This window comes from Lachancea thermotolerans (assembly GCF_000142805.1).
Source record: "Lachancea thermotolerans CBS 6340 chromosome C complete sequence".
Lineage (NCBI taxonomy): Eukaryota > Fungi > Ascomycota > Saccharomycetes > Saccharomycetales > Saccharomycetaceae > Lachancea > Lachancea thermotolerans.
This window is the reverse complement of record NC_013079.1, coordinates 352,693-367,771: the sequence shown is the minus strand read 5'-3', so window position 1 is coordinate 367,771 and position 15,079 is coordinate 352,693. Positions and strand designations below refer to the sequence as shown.

General features: G+C 47.1%; 9 protein-coding genes and 1 non-coding gene across 10 annotated transcripts; 5 read left to right on the top strand and 5 right to left on the bottom strand.

Annotated features, from left to right (window-relative positions):
- Nucleotides 1-70: 70 nt before the first annotated feature.
- On the top strand, nt 71-769 carry TMA23 (Tma23p; the record flags this gene model as incomplete). The annotated part of the gene is made up of 1 exon (XM_002552364.1): nt 71-769. One exon carries the CDS (start codon nt 71-73, stop codon nt 767-769), a length of 699 nt encoding a protein of 232 aa, XP_002552410.1.
- Nucleotides 770-1,408: 639 nt separating this feature from the next.
- MDM1 (Mdm1p) lies at nt 1,409-4,756 on the top strand (the record flags this gene model as incomplete). Its single annotated transcript, XM_002552363.1, has 1 exon — nt 1,409-4,756. One exon carries the CDS (start codon nt 1,409-1,411, stop codon nt 4,754-4,756), a length of 3,348 nt encoding a protein of 1,115 aa, XP_002552409.1.
- Nucleotides 4,715-5,857, bottom strand: RRN9 (Rrn9p; the record flags this gene model as incomplete). Its single annotated transcript, XM_002552362.1, has 1 exon — nt 4,715-5,857. The coding sequence occupies one exon, from the start codon at nt 5,855-5,857 to the stop codon at nt 4,715-4,717; it is 1,143 nt and encodes a 380-aa protein (XP_002552408.1).
- A 268-nt stretch (nt 5,858-6,125) lies between these two features.
- On the top strand, nt 6,126-6,893 carry SEC65 (RNA-binding signal recognition particle subunit SEC65; the record flags this gene model as incomplete). The annotated part of the gene is made up of 1 exon (XM_002552361.1): nt 6,126-6,893. One exon carries the CDS (start codon nt 6,126-6,128, stop codon nt 6,891-6,893), a length of 768 nt encoding a protein of 255 aa, XP_002552407.1.
- Nucleotides 6,894-7,288: 395 nt separating this feature from the next.
- On the bottom strand, nt 7,289-7,963 carry KLTH0C04158g (KLTH0C04158p; the record flags this gene model as incomplete). Its single annotated transcript, XM_002552360.1, has 1 exon — nt 7,289-7,963. The coding sequence occupies one exon, from the start codon at nt 7,961-7,963 to the stop codon at nt 7,289-7,291; it is 675 nt and encodes a 224-aa protein (XP_002552406.1).
- A 415-nt stretch (nt 7,964-8,378) lies between these two features.
- Nucleotides 8,379-9,317, top strand: PML39 (Pml39p; the record flags this gene model as incomplete). The annotated part of the gene is made up of 1 exon (XM_002552359.1): nt 8,379-9,317. One exon carries the CDS (start codon nt 8,379-8,381, stop codon nt 9,315-9,317), a length of 939 nt encoding a protein of 312 aa, XP_002552405.1.
- Nucleotides 9,318-9,440: 123 nt separating this feature from the next.
- On the bottom strand, nt 9,441-10,577 carry SCS7 (fatty acid alpha-hydroxylase; the record flags this gene model as incomplete). The annotated part of the gene is made up of 1 exon (XM_002552358.1): nt 9,441-10,577. One exon carries the CDS (start codon nt 10,575-10,577, stop codon nt 9,441-9,443), a length of 1,137 nt encoding a protein of 378 aa, XP_002552404.1.
- Nucleotides 10,578-11,313: 736 nt separating this feature from the next.
- KLTH0C04092r lies at nt 11,314-11,395 on the top strand. Its single transcript has one exon. It is a non-coding gene; the product is annotated as a tRNA-Ser (tRNA).
- Nucleotides 11,396-11,507: 112 nt separating this feature from the next.
- Nucleotides 11,508-11,849, bottom strand: KLTH0C04070g (uncharacterized protein; the record flags this gene model as incomplete). Its single annotated transcript, XM_002552357.1, has 1 exon — nt 11,508-11,849. The coding sequence occupies one exon, from the start codon at nt 11,847-11,849 to the stop codon at nt 11,508-11,510; it is 342 nt and encodes a 113-aa protein (XP_002552403.1).
- A 160-nt stretch (nt 11,850-12,009) lies between these two features.
- Nucleotides 12,010-14,817, bottom strand: KLTH0C04048g (KLTH0C04048p; the record flags this gene model as incomplete). Its single annotated transcript, XM_002552356.1, has 1 exon — nt 12,010-14,817. The coding sequence occupies one exon, from the start codon at nt 14,815-14,817 to the stop codon at nt 12,010-12,012; it is 2,808 nt and encodes a 935-aa protein (XP_002552402.1).
- Between the last annotated feature and the right edge of the window lie 262 nt (nt 14,818-15,079).

Sequence of the window (15,079 nt, the reverse complement as noted above, 5' to 3'; positions counted from 1 at the left end):
TTGAGAGCTGCTACCGCGGTCTTTCTCAGTCCTATTTTGTATCGCTCGACTTATATCGATATTTCACTTGATGCCATACTACAGTAAAAAACAAATAAACCGAGCTGAAAAATTTAGAGCGATGACTTGGTTAAGATCAAAGAACTTTATTATCAACACGCAAACAGAATCTCCCAACATGGATAGCAAGGGTTATCTGCAGTCCTATGGCTGGATCGAGGGTGAAGCTTTGAGAGATGGCGGTCTAAAGCGCCCGATCCTAGTCAAGCATAAGAAAGACAAGAAGGGCCTAGGTTCCGCGCCAGGTCACGATGACAGCGAAGCCTGGTGGGAGAGGCTTTTTGATGGGCATCTAAAAGGCCTCAATGTTAGTGATACAAAAGACGGGAACATCCGGTTCGAACAGAAAGAGGTCGTAGCTGCTGGGGTTTCGAAGAAGGACTCACCACTGTACAGATGGTTTGTGCAAGGAGAAGGCCTCAAGGGTACGATCGAGAGTGCCAAGGAGGCGAGTCGAAAGCGTGTCCGGGACGAAAGCGATGAAAATAAGGGAAAGAAGCATAGGCCTACCGGTGAGGACAAGAGGGACAAGAACGAGAAGAAACACAAGGAGGACAAGAAACACAAGAAGGACAAGAAAGTCGAGAAGGACAAGAAGGATAAGAAGGATAAGAAGGATAAGAAGGATAAGAAGGATAAGAAGGATAAGAAGGACAAGAAAGTTAAGAAAGTCAAAAAGGGGAAGAAGGAGAAGAAAGTCAAGAAATAAAAAAAAGTCAAGAAATAAAATAAAGATAAGAAGTCTGGGAAGTCTGAGAAGTTTGAGAAGGACGGAAAGCTTAAGGAAGACAACGAATAGAGGAGATCTGAAAGCAGAGAATTCAAAAAGGCCAAGTTTGGCAAAGCATTTGTAGAAAAACAAAAAAGGAGAAGGGAGTGAACAGCGAGTAAAAGGCGAGCGAAAAAAAGCGCTTCAGTCTAGGATAGAAAGAACCAGATCAAGCTGATACAAATTATAAAAACGGCATGAAAACTAAGGGAAACCTTAAAACCGTAAATACCCAAGAAATATGCAGATCATTCCTGCTCATGAATTCCATCTTCGACTGCTTAGCGGCTTGACACCTTCACGTGATCGTTAATCACATGGCCACTAGCTCTCGCGCCAACTAAAACGGGGTTCTGATATACGGCGCATTGTAGTTTATTTGTCTCATTTCGATGGCCACAAGCCATCGTGCAGTGAGTATTAGCCCCGCTCACTATCCAAAAGGCCGGCAGCTTCAGCTGTCTGCGCTTAAGCATGTACAGGTATCTGTATTTTTATACGACAGATTCATAGTAACCAAATCATCGTAGAACCTTGAGATTGATATAATGTGACCCAAAATTATACACTTCCTTATTGATGGCGAAAGGGCGCCTTCGGAGAACGATTACGTTCACATTCTATGCGGCGATATTTCTGCTGTGTTTCTCGAGCCTTTGCAGAAAGCTGTTACTCTGCGCTGCCGTTTTTCAATTGGCAGTAAAGATTCCGTGCGGTTATAAGTTTGAGCTCGTACGAGAACCCAGCCCAAAAGAGTGTCCCAGGCCTCATGGTTCAGCGATCCATACAAGTACATCGAGAGCTGCCCGGCAGCCTATTTTCCCTAACAATCCTGAAGTTTCCCATGAAGTGGAACTCATCATAGATAGTATTGTAAGGGACTTCGTTGCTTCATGGTACCAGTCCATAAGCAGTGATCCCCAGTCGCCCTTTTTAGAGGAGTTGAAGTCGGTACTGTACACTGTGTTTATTAATTTGGAAACAGCTGTTTCCAAGGTCGACTTGCCAGAATTCGCAGTCCTGAAAGTGCTTCCGCTTGTAACAAAGCATTTTAAGGCCTTCAGAGTGGCTCGCGAAAAAGTTACTAGCCGCTTGCTTCTGAAAAGCTCACCTTCAGAAGGAGATGTCTCTTTTGCAGTCGCAGTCGAATTTGGCAGATATTACAGGGTCCACCCTGCGATATCATTGGGATCAGAGCCTTTGGGAGTCAGCTTGGAACGCTACTCGAGGGAAAAAGCTTTGTTCATACTACAGCGTACTCTAAATGACGCCGAACTGTCGTCGAAATTTGTCCAGATTCTGGGTCGCGAAATCCTCTGTTGTAATGTTATATGTCCTATGCTGCAAAGGTTTGTCAATGCTGACTTCTGGAATGACACTGTCGAGTCTGTAGCAACAACCATTTTGAGAGAGAGGACACAGGTCAAAGAAATCCGAAGGGTTTTATCAACGCAGTTGGACGCTCCAAAGTTCGACATAGAACGAAGATCTCTTTCGCAGTTAGAATCTGTTGATTTCCCAATGAATATAAGTATTGAAACAAACTCCAAAGGTTTTGAGAAATTCCTCAAGTGTATCAACAGCGAAAGCACGGAGCAGTCTCTCCGAGCCATCAAGTTCTCTGTGCTCTCACAGCTACTTAACCTGGGCCAGGCTAAAAAAGCTGGCAAAGAAGAACAATTGTTTAAAAGTCGCCTACTGCTCTCTCTCAATCTTTTAGAAAGCCGACTAGAATACCTCAGGAAGGGATCATCTGAAGCGCCGGTTTTGCTTAACGAGCTTGCTTCGACTCAAATCGACGCTTTCAAAAGGTTTTTGAGTTCGATGTCAATTGACGATGTCCTTAGCGATGAGTTTTGTTGCAATGTCTTCTATGAATTTCTCAAGGAAAACAATAAAAAAGGCGAATGCTGTCTTAAATTCTGGATGCGAATTGATGAGTTTAAAAATCCTTTAGAAGATCCAAGTACTGATGACCTCGCTATGATGTCTGAAGGCGATGTTAAAGGCCTTCACGACGCTTGTAGCGATTTCTTTTCAAGTAGCAATATGCCTGTAATGCAAACTCTAAATGAGCAATACGCGCAAGACATCTCGGACTTCTGTAAAGCTCAGATCTGCAGCAACCTACGAACTGCTGGTGAGTTATATCCTGCTGCAAGAAAGAGCGCAATGCGCATGCAAGCTTTAGCTCATGAATATCTACAAGAGAATTGCCTTCCTAATTTCAAGGCCTCCCAATCCTTTAGTAATATGATATCAACAGACAGCTTTCATAACACAAGACTGTACACGAACTTTGTTTTTGGTTCTGAAGGGGGGAGATCGAGGCAAGAGTACAGAAAATTTGTTGCATTTCCCCAACAGGAAGTTAATGACCTAGATAAAGTGAAAGAATCGCAAGAAGGCGAAGACGAGGCGCTTCATCTAAAAGTCAAGAAGTCCTTTTCTGATATCTTCGGAAGAAACGAAGAAGGGGTGATCTTCGAAAGCAAGATCTTTGAAGATGAATCATCTGAAAATGAAAACGACTCAAGTGAAGACTATGAACAATCGGATTTTTCCGAAGAAGGAAACGAGATTTCAAACTCCCGCGTTGAAATCTCTTGGCCTAGCTCTTCTATGCACGGAAACCGGGCAGATCTGAAAAGTTCTATCGCCGAACTCACTATATCCATTGACCGACTTAGAAAGCAGCTTTCACTTCTTGATCATCTCTGCCTTAAAGCTGACTTGACAGATAGCGGCTCCCAACTTAGATTGCTGAAAAAATCCGAGCGCTCCGTGACTAAAGAAATTTATCAAAAGGAACTTCTGAGGCAGCAGTTGATTGTGCAAGAAAACTCTAACAGTTTATTTCGAAAATGCCAAGTCTCCATCAAATCCCATTTAAGCGACATATCACAAGACACAGGGAAAGAAGTTGTCTACTATATTATAAGTGTTTCCCACTCCAACAATGATGTCATCACTTCGTGGGATACGCCGCGTAGATATAGCGAGTTTTATGAGCTTAATGCGTACTTAAGAAAGAGATTCAGTGGGCTTGTCAAGCATTTACAGAATAAAGATTATTTTCCTGAAAAGATAAAAATGTCGTTGGTTTACCATGTTTCTAAAACATTTCTCTACAAAGAAAGAAGCGTCAAGCTAGAGAAATATTTGAGGAATCTATTGCTCATCTCTGAGGTTTGTCAGGACCAGCATTTCAGAAGGTTTCTTACCCAAGCAGGTTCAACATTTCGTATTAAAAGCACAAGTAAAATCAATGAAGACAGGCATTCATTGCTTTCACGAATAGATTCTGTCTCTTCAAAGATGTGTGATGCAAAGATTGCGTCGACAGCGTCTCCAAACCATGTCAAGAGTCCCGAACTTGAATTGAAGCTTGAAGATGAAATGTTCAAGGTCCCGGGGCAAGGTGGTGCAGAAACTGACCAAATAAAGAAAGGAAACTTTATCAAACCTATCTGCGACTTGTTTATTACTCTATTTTCGCTAAACCACTCCCGCTCAAGCTGGCTAAGAGGGAGAGCACTACTTATTGTAATACAACAACTATTGGGGGGCACGATCGAGAAGTACGTCAAGGAATCTATCGAAAGAATTTCAGAAAAAGACAATATTTTGAAAACAGTGAGCAAGCTGCGCTTAACCTTGTGGCCCGATGGCGTTTTTTATAAAAAAACCCAGACTCAGGAGCGTCCTCAGAAGGGGGGAGATGAGCTCTTGGCCTCCCAAAAAGATGCCAAGGCCAAGCTGGAAATGCTTCTCTCTGAAACCTGTGGGCGAGTAGTTGGCATAAGAAGCTCAAAAAAGGCTGGTGCCGAAATTAACGCAATGTTTCAGAATGAATACCTGAATGCAAGTTTTTTTCTTGAGGTACTAGACCTCGTTTTCGCCGAAGCTTTTGCGAACTTCGCGTGACACACTGCGTCTCAAAGGAACATATAAGTCGTCCACAGAATAATCTTGATCCTTGCCGCTTTCTTCATCCTGCTCTTTACGATACCCTTTGACCCATAGAAATGTCTTACGGTCTTTAGAGCGGTCTGCTTCCTTCTGCAGTAGTAGCCTTAACTTGGTTCTGGTTTCAAAATCAAGACCGCTCTGCTTTAACAGCTTCCCTGCATTCACAAATCCGGCTCTCGAATCGTGTTTCCGTATCAAGGATCCCTCTGTTACTCGCCGGCTTCTCGAGCTATACTTCCGTAGTTCCCGCTTCGGCAGCTTAAACTCTTCCTTCCTGTATTTTGATGGGATATCACGATACAGCTCTAATGACTTCATGTAAATCTCATACATATCTTCCTGCATTTGACATCCACGAATAATAATATCTCTGTAGTCGAGCTTGATTTTGCGATTCATGGAGACAGGGTCTCTGGTTTTCTGGGCCTCTGAGATCTGCAGCTGGCTAGAGTTGGCCAGTTGAGATAGCTTCAGCTTGTTGGGCGCGGCTACGGTAGTATGTAGACCTTTGAAGAAAAGGTCCATTTTGTCCATAATCGAATGAGCTATTGCTGGGGGAACGTCCATTTTGTCCACGTCTAAGGTAATTCCAGCGTTTGAAGACATAGCTGCAAGAGAACGTTGCCATACGGCATTTAGCTCCGCGCGGACCATGCTGGAGGCATGCTCTAAACCAGCAGGCGAGATTTCACCTGTTTCCAAGCTCCTAGAGGCCCCTTGGTGCATAACGTCATCTTCGAAAAGCGAATTAGTTCGTGGATCAATAACTGTGCTAGGATTCGGCCAACTCGTCCAGTTGTCCTTGATCTGTGTCTTGATAAATGTGTTGGTTTCAAGCGCGAACTTCTTCCTGTTTGCTGCTTTCAAAACTGATTTTAGCAAATGTGTTGAATAAAGGTGCAGCGCCAAATCACCTCTGTGAGTATGTTCCAAAGACTCTAGCAACTCATTTGCCTCTTTCAAGACCTCTCTCTCTACCCGGTCAAGTTGCCGAGATTCTGAAGGTGTACTTGATGTTTTGTTAGGACCATCGTCCTCTGAAGCGCTGCTGTTCATCCGAATTCACCGGAATACTTGGGAGCGTAGTTTCCTAGTATCTCAAAGGATGAAGGGCTTACGAAGCTCGCTGCTGAGACATTCTCTGATTCACATAGTCCATCTCATCTGAAGCTAGCTAAGGTAAAATCATAAACAATTGATATATTGCACGTGACCAGACACTGTTCAAATTTTATCAAAGGATCACACATACGAAGAGGCTTCGAGAGACTAAAGAAGGACTAAGCGACTATTCTCTAGAACTTATCTTTAGGTACTACCCGTCATGCCCAAGCTGGAAGAGATAGATGACTTCGATGATATCGACAACCTGGAGATGGATCTCGCCGAGATCGACCCTAACTTGAAGACGCCCGTGGCGCCAAAAATCGTGCCAGAAATTAAAAGAAGCCAAGACGACGAGCCACCGCTATTTCCTGCGAGTGGGATGCAGAACAGCGCCTCGACTTCGGCGCAGCCCCCAGTAGTTCAATTCACGGAGGAGCAGAAACAACAGCTCAAGAAGTTCCAAATTTTATATCCATGCTACTTTGACAAGAACAGATCGCACAAGCAGGGCAGAAGAGTGCCGGCGCAATACGCTGTTGAGAATCCGCTGGTGCAGACGCTCGCAGACGCTGTCAGTAAGCTGAAAGTGCCATGCGTTCTAGAGGCGGACAAGTGCCACCCACAAGATTTCGGAAACCCGGGCAGAGTGCGTCTGTTTCTGAAAGACGAAGGCCAGTCTACAACACCCTCTTTGTTCCAGAACAAGCGCATGCTCATGAAGCTTGTCGGGAAGTTTATGCAAGAGCACCCCACGATGCTGGAAAAACTGAAAGAAATTCCACTGGGCCCTGACGCGGAAGGCTACGAACCAAGAATGGTCCCCAAGGTGAAGGGTTTCGTAATGAACGAAATCGTGCCGATCCACAGTCCCTTCAGCATGGGTCATCCAATGGTCAAATCTATCTACGACGCTCCGGCGCCAGTTGCGGCATCCGAGAAGCCCTTGAAAGCGCCCAAGAATAAGTACAAGGTGGTGCGGAGATGAACCTTTATAACTTGTAACATAGAAACGACTTTGTCTGGCGCATACAAGCTTCGAGTGCACTCGCCTCGCTGTGTAGTCTTTGCGTTTGTACAGGCCTTTTTGTCCGGCCACGGGCTGGTGAGTGACTTTCAAGAAGACACGCAGAGAAGACCCCCAGCATGGATCTTTCCTCGCGGATCTTTGACAGGCTCTGAAATGGGGTCCAACTTCGTGTGCGCACTACTGCGCAGTTGAAGAGGCCACAAGATTAGGCTTGACAATTAGCAAATCACAAATACATATTAACTGAGTTTAAGGGACATCGATGGTGTATAGGGTTGGCGATATCGAGAGCGCTGGCAGCCTCCTTTCATGCAAATTCTGCAGAAGGCCGGGAGCGGCAGTTAGACAGATCTCTAGACACCGTAGATCTGTAAGTACTCTTCCATCTTTCTCTTCTCCTCGGCCGGGATCTTACCGTCGAGGTAACTTATGATGTCGGCGAGGGTGACGATGCTCAGCACTGGGATCCCGTGCTTCTGGGTCACAGCCTGGGTTGCACTGAGAGGCTCCTTGGACTCGGTGCTCAGTACTTCCTGTCTGTCGAGAGACACGATGGTGCCCACGACATTCCCCTTGTTCTGCGCGATAATCTGAAAGGCCTCGTTGATGGCAGTACCTGCGGTCATAACGTCGTCAATGATTAGCACTCTCTGCTCCTCAAGCGAGGCGCCAACAATCGTGCCGCCCTCACCGTGGTCCTTAGCTTCTTTACGGTTGAACGAGTACTGCACGTTCTGGAACTTGGTGCCGCCAATCTCGGCCAGCTTCACGCACACAATCGCCGCTAGCGGAATACCCTTGTAAGCGGGGCCGAATACCACGTCGAACTTCAAGTCTGACTGGATGATGGCGATCGCGTACGCGGTGGCCAAGTTCGAAAGCAGCTTACCGGTGTTAAACTGGCCCAGGTTGAAGAAGTATGGCGACTGTCTGCCAGACTTCAGTGTGAATGTGCCGAACTTCAAAGCCTGGCTCTCCAGAGCCAGGTCCAGGAAGTTCTTTTGGTAGTCCTCCAAAACTGCGGGCATTTTTGATATGATCTCGGTCGCGATCTAACAATTTAGCAACTGCTCAATGGCTCCAATCCCAACAAATGTGGCCTCTAGAAAACCGCTGCGGCGAGAGATAGAATTCCTCTAGCAAAACAGGCTCGCAACACTGCTACAAGCAAAGAAATCTATGCTGTTTATCTCCAACAATCGTAGGATCTTTTTAACTAAAATCCTTTTTTAAGCTCATCTTCGAAAACTTTTAAAGCTTCAAATTTTTCACGATCCAGAATTGCGTGGTCTCGTGAACCACGAGCGTGGTAAGATGTTAGAAAGAATTTTGAAGAATATCAAAATACAAATATTAAAAATGAGCTTTCTGGGATTCGAATGGAAGACAGCAGACTGAAGCGCTTGATTGTAGCCGTCGCGGAGGGTTTGAGATTACGAATCAATGGATGATGCTTTGTTAGCGCGTTTTGAAGCTGCTAAGCGCAAGATAGATGCTCCTGCGGTCCCTTGGCAAGCCCTGAGGCCAAGAAATAGGGCATCCCACATTGTGAACAAGTATAAGTACGCATCGCGGGCCCATGGCGTGGAGCGGAATGCGTATCTGACCGAGAACGAACTCCAGGGACGCAGGCTTTACGAAAAGCGGAGCGCAGGCGCAAGTGGCTTGTCGTCGCGGCAGGAGTTTATGCAGGCGGTGAGAGAGCTGGTGCAGGTCACTAGACACAGCACAGTATTGTGGAACTCCCAGCGGGTTAACGTGGTGCAAATGGCTTCGAAGGGGTGGCACGTTCACAAGGTGCAGAAGGGAGGGTCGCACGGCGCTGCTTTGCACTGCAAGAACTGCCGTGGCTCATTCTACTTGGAGTTAGACGACTACCTAGAGTCCGAGCAGCTGGAGGCTAGGTTCAATGCGCTATTAACTGAAAGACACGTTCCCGGCTGCTATTGGAGGAGCAAGACTTACAATCTCGCCCATAATTACTACCTCACGGACGTGAGTTTGTATCTCGAATTCGAAAGAATCAATAAGGAGCTCGGAAAATACAAGGACTCAGGCGTTATGCCCGATGTGCCGCACAACGACGACACTATCGCGCTTGCACGTACTTTTGGGGCTTCGGGTGTGTCTTTGGGACCTCTTGCTCTTGCACTGAGAGGCTACACATCCATCGATAGCGAGATAGCTGAATGCACAGGATGTTTTCGAAGGACTTTCGTGGCCACGCTGAGGGAGCCCAATGCTAACAACCATGCATCGTGGTGCAAGTTCGCAGATGAGCAGCTCTTGATTAAGATGCTCCTCAAGCACTTGAAGCCCCAAAAAAACAGCAGTATTGGCGACAGGCTTCAAGACTTGGAGTCGCGTTTGCACGGCTTGTAAAGCGTTGGTAGAGTTTTACGCCTCTTGTTTTCAAGTGTTGTCATCTTCGCCTATTTCTATGTGTCTATTAAGCCCTTTGGCGAATCCTAAATAAATTAAAGTGGCCGGCCCTGCCCACTCAGCTCAGTCAAACTTCATTTGCGACAAAGGAGCGTTGTCACCCAGGTAGGTGCCAAATACCTTGTCCCAGAACCACGAGGTAACACCAAATCCTAATTCGTAATTTTTGTAGTGGTGCTCCATGTGGTACTTCTTCAGCTTACGCATGTAGCTGGGCAACTTCGCGTGGTGCAAGAAGTAGTGGGTCAGATCGTAGCACATGTAGCCGAACATGCCGCCCGCGAAGCCAGCGCAAGCCCAGTACTTAGGCAAAAGCGCGAATACCAACTTGTAGAAAGGTGTGCACAGCACGACGAAAAGAGTTGGAGGCATCACCAGTCTGTAGCGGTCCATAGGCAAATAGTGGTGGACACCATGGAGAAGGAAGTGCACGGTGTATGCGACCTGGTTCCTAGGCAAGTAGAAGTCCAAGTGGAACAGAAAGCGGTGCAATCCGTACTCGATGAGGGTCCACACGAACACTCCCAGGCAGAACAGAAACACGGCCAGCACGTTGTTCATGTTCTGCAGTGCAGTGTACATGTGATAAACCACGACAGGGAACCAGACTAGTGGGATCACGTACCACGCGGTCTTGGAGAGAGGTTCCAAAAAGTTGCCGAAAAGTGGGGCAGAGCCGCGACCGTAGTGGCGAGGACGGTGCACCTGGTCCAGGTAGAACTCCTTACTGAAGTCTGAAGTTAGCATCTGCATGAGCAGCGGGCGGTTAAGATCCAAGAACTTGTGGCGGCCATAGTCCTTGGTGTAGTCGGTAACGATACTAAGCTTCTCCTCGGGAGGGACCTCGGGCACGAAGACGGTCGAGTCGTAGTCCTCCTCGAGCTTGACCTCGACCGGGTGCTCAGGGTTGCCCAGCAGCTTCTTCTCCTCTTCCGGCGTGGCCAGGTATCCCACGTGATACTCTTCGTCAAGCACTTCGTACGCCACGTAAGAATGCTCGTGGGTGGGGCCATCCTTCATGATCTCGGTCACGTCCTTGCCGGCGTACTCCTCGATCAGCTCTGCACCACCAGGGTGTTCGTCGAGGAACGAGGTTACGTTGTAGATCTTGCGGTGATGCAGCGAGACCCAACAGTCATCGCGAGTGTTGTGTTGCTCAAGCTGACTCTGAGAGTAAAGCGGCAGTGTTTTAGTCTCCATTTTTCGCGTAATTCGAGTCCGATACACGTGCGTGGCAACCTGCGATTTCAAAGTCTCCGGGTGTGCGATTTATGCGTCTTATATCGCTTAATGGTGTGCTCTCGGATAGTTTTGGTTTATATAGTGAAATATCTTCATTCGTTTATAAAACAGTGCTTACCGACGGAGCCATCGGCTTTGGTCGCTACACACGGATCGACGCAGCCGATTGGTGTTGGACGCGGAACGGCGACCGGAAGAGCTGCAGAGAGAGCGTAGCACCGGGGGACCGGTGCCACCAGGAAACCGCGTGTTTTGAGCGCTATTTGGAAATGGTTTGGCGGTCTTGGCGCTTCAAGTAGCGCGTGTCAAAGTCAACACGGCGGCCCAAAATAATTACATAAGCTGCCCGTTGCCGGAATGGGGTGAGCGCGGGAGCGCGTTTTCCAAACCGATAATGGGAGGTAAGCCCGTCTCTCGCCGTCTCGCATCACGAGAAGCACTTCCCGTTGTTTAATGTAACGTTTAATCCTACTAACATAAAAAAAACATTCCATTCAAAAAAAAATGGGGAACTACGAACGAGGGCGTGGAGTGCGTAGAAAGAACTTAGGGCCAAAATGCGTACTGATTTTTACCTTGCAACACTCGCGTAAAGACGCTAGGAACTGAACGGCTATAAAGATTAATAAAAGATGAATTCATGACAGTGAAAATTCTGTAGTTAGCTGTGTTTCTCATCCGTTACTATCAAGTAGGCAATTTGGCCGAGTGGTTAAGGCGTAAGATTAGAAATCTTTTGGGCTCTGCCCGCGCAGGTTCGAATCCTGCAGTTGTCGAAATTTTTTGGTGAACATTTTTTTATAGGCGCATTCGTTAGCGAACCTTATAGCACCGATCCTCGTTATTGATGAAGTTATGATGCACTGCTGCTTTCCCGTTATATATCCTCTAGTTTATCTCGTCGCCTGACTCGGCTTCTACAAACTTGCGCACCTGCGCTACCACGTCTTCTTTCGACCTGTCCAGCAACAACACCACGAGCCCGTCACTGCTGATCTCGTATTTGATAAAGCCCTCATTGGGAATGCAAATGTCTGCATCGAATTTGTCAAACCATTCGTTCAGCTTGTCCATGTCGTCAATTTCAAAGGGCAGTATCAGCTCATCGACGAACTCGTGAGTGGCCTTTGGGGCGCCCTCGCCCTTCGTTTCTTGTTCGTTTTTCTCTCCAGCTTGCTCCAACACATCCTCGACCAAAACCAACATGCGGTAATTGCGCTCGTCCGACATCTTGAGCTACCTCGGCGTTCCGCTTTGTGTGGATGCCTTAGCTCATCGCGGCAGCGAGTGAAGAAAATTATAGCTCTCAGATGAGATGATCACGTGCTGAGATGCTGTTAATGCTATGAGTTGATATATGTCCAGTATACATATATACATATATATATTCTCAGAGAGACGCTGTCATACCATCCATCCCAGCCGCGTCCACACCTGTGGGGCCTTCTTCATCAAGTTGCTGTAGATAGAGGCTGTGGTTCACGAGATTCAGGTAGGCATACATGAAATTGCTTAAGATGACTTGTTGGCGCAGTTCTCTCTTTGGATCGCCCAGTTTCAAGTGACTGAGCCTGTAGATTGCTCTCTCAACATTGATCGGTAAGCGGTGGTCAATCATAACTACAGTGGAGACTGTCAGCGGCGGTAGCGGGAAACCGAATGAGCTGTCACTAAACTTCATAGGCGCGTTGGGACGCTCTGGCTTTATCACGTCACTAAACGCGAGCTTTCTGGGAGGTAAAACGTAACCGCCTGCCGCCGGAGCCTGCAGTTCTGGAGCATTGGGCTCCTGGGACTTTGTGAATGAATCATCTGCACTTGCTGCAGCGGTTTCCTCGGGCGCATAAGCAGTGACGGTATCAGCCTCCGCTTGTGTATTGCTTTCCGTGATTCCTTCATGTATCGCGTCCGTCCTTGGCCCAGCCTCTTCGTCAGCTTCAAGCTCGGGCTCGGAATCCGAGTCCAGCACCGAGTCCGCTCTATGTTTATCTTGATTGTTCAATCTAAGATCTTCTCCTACGTTATTTTGTTTGGGTTTGTCCTGAGTTAGAGGAGGCCTTGACTTTGGAGTTAAAGATACCGAGGGTTGTAGCTTGGCAAGAGGCTCTTTCTCTTCCCGAACCACTTTATAGTCTTGGGTAGATCCAAAGTCTTCCTTAACTGATTCACGTCTCCCGTCACCCGAAAGCCTTGTCTTTTTAGGACTCAGGCGGTTCTTTCTCAGGTTGGTCGACGAAGTCCGAGTTTTGAGGACCTTCACGGCATTGCTGCTCTGTAATTTTTCGGATATACTCGGACCGTCATCCTTTTCACGTCCGTTCGTGGAAGTGGTTCTATTGCGCTTGAACAGCTGGATAAACTTCTTCTCCTTTCTCTGCTTCTTCGTAGGAGATTGTGAAGATGACACTGTGTTGCTCGTAGTTGATTCTGTGGAAGAGTTCGCAGTATCATCAATCGAATAGTGTCTATGACGTGAATGGTTGATTTTTTCTGTGGGAACATTGGTAGGTTTAGCACTGCTGCTAACACCTAAGAAGTCACTAGAAACCCTTTGTGTGTGTTCAGGAGAGCTCTCTTGATCCTTACTACTTTTCTTACCAAACCAACTCCAACCGCTTTTTTTGCGTGGAGCCTGAGAACTGGCATGCTTGTGATCGTCTTTTTCATCATTATTGGTTGCCTCAACATGCCCTCTAAAACTAGCTTGTTGCTCATCGTCGAGAGCCTTATTAAGGCTGCCTTTGTGCAAATCGTGTAGGCTTGACTCAGAATCAAGTAATGTGTCGTCCTTTGGACGTTTCGAAGCTATGCTGTGAAAATTGGATGTGTGGGCGTTTTGATGTTCATGCGGGTATGCACCTAAAGAACTATCAAAACTGCTTTGACGATAATGGTCGTATATTTCGTTAAAGTCATTTACAGACGTTGGAGACTGTAGTTGAGCGTTTTTCTGGTCGACTCGAATGGGAGACCGATCAAGTTCATTATGTTCAGCCGATGGCGACCGTAAGTTAGATGGAGCCGTGCTGCCACCACTTGTATTTCTAATTCTGTAGGTGTTGAACTTACTGCGTCTCAGCGAAGATCGTGCTGGAATAGCCAATCCATTCTTTGTGAGCATACTCGAAGCATACTCTTTTTCCGGCTTCTTTTCAGGACTGCCAACAGACTCGCCATCTTCGTCGGTATAGTAAGAGCTGGCCATGCTTAGAGTTCTAGCCAGCGACACAGCGTCACCGTCTGTGAAACCTGCCCTGTTTGAAATACGAGTGAGCTCCTCAGTTATATCTTTCAGGGATGAACTTCTCGAACCGATCCGGGGTCTCACAGAAGGCATTTTATCTGCGGAAGGAAGCTCCGCATTTTCGTCACCTCCACTTGTATCCTGAGCTTCTTGAAGCAGTAGGTCCTCGAGTTCTGTAAATGACTTGCGCAACCCGGACGGTCTTCGCACCAACGAATTGAGGCCTGAGCGCAGTTGGTTAGAAGGAGGCAGGTTGGCGCTGGCTGCTGCAGGAGCATGCACAATTTTTTCATCGTTTCCTCCTTCAACAGAGCCTTCATTATCAGGTTCTATCTTTAGAGTATGCAGTGTATCTTGGACCAGTTCGAGATAGTTCTCGGGTTTGATGTTCGGGTGCTGATTTGCGGGGACCCAAAGAAGATTATGAGTAACGGACTCTTCGTCCTTGGCCGATAAATTATTGTTCATGCGAGTTTTACCAGACAGACCGCCCCTTCGCACTCCGCTAAGGGTTCGTTTGCCGCAATCGGCGTCGTTCGAAGACGAGCCCAAAGACTCAAACCCCGTTCCTTCGCTTTCTTGAAGGTATTCCGTGCTTGTTATATCTATGCTGTCGTTAACGTAAGAAAGGTCGTCATCGGAGTCGTGGTCACTGTGGCTGTTGTAAAGTTGCTGATCGTGAGAGGTATCTGTGGTTGGCGCAGGTTGAGAGGGAGAAGGACTCACACGAAATTCCATCTCAGGGTCTATAAGCATATCCATCGACCCAATAGATATTCTCTTCAAATTCTTCACATGTTGCAACTCGGAATCCAATGATTGTGCTGCGATTAGTACCTCTGACTTGCGCTTTTCAGAGCGTCCTGGCTGTTCAGACCCTTTGTTACTGCCCCTGCCTTGAACATCGCCCACTTTGAGCGCCTGATTCTCTTGCTTTTGGCTCACAACAGACATTATAGCTCCAGCACTATGGTGCGTATATTATGAAAGGCCTGAATCAAAAATTCTGATGCTATATCGGCTGGGATCTCGAAATCGAAAGGAGCGGCGGCTAAGGAGTGAAAAAGGGTAGGTTTGGTTGTTGCCAGGTCGTCGCGTCTGTTCCCACGCTCGAGACTCTTAACTAGTTGTTGTACTGGTCACCATGGGATCTAAATGCATCTGCTAATTTTTGTTATATACCTTTGTACGGAACTGTTCAGTAGATCAACCGATG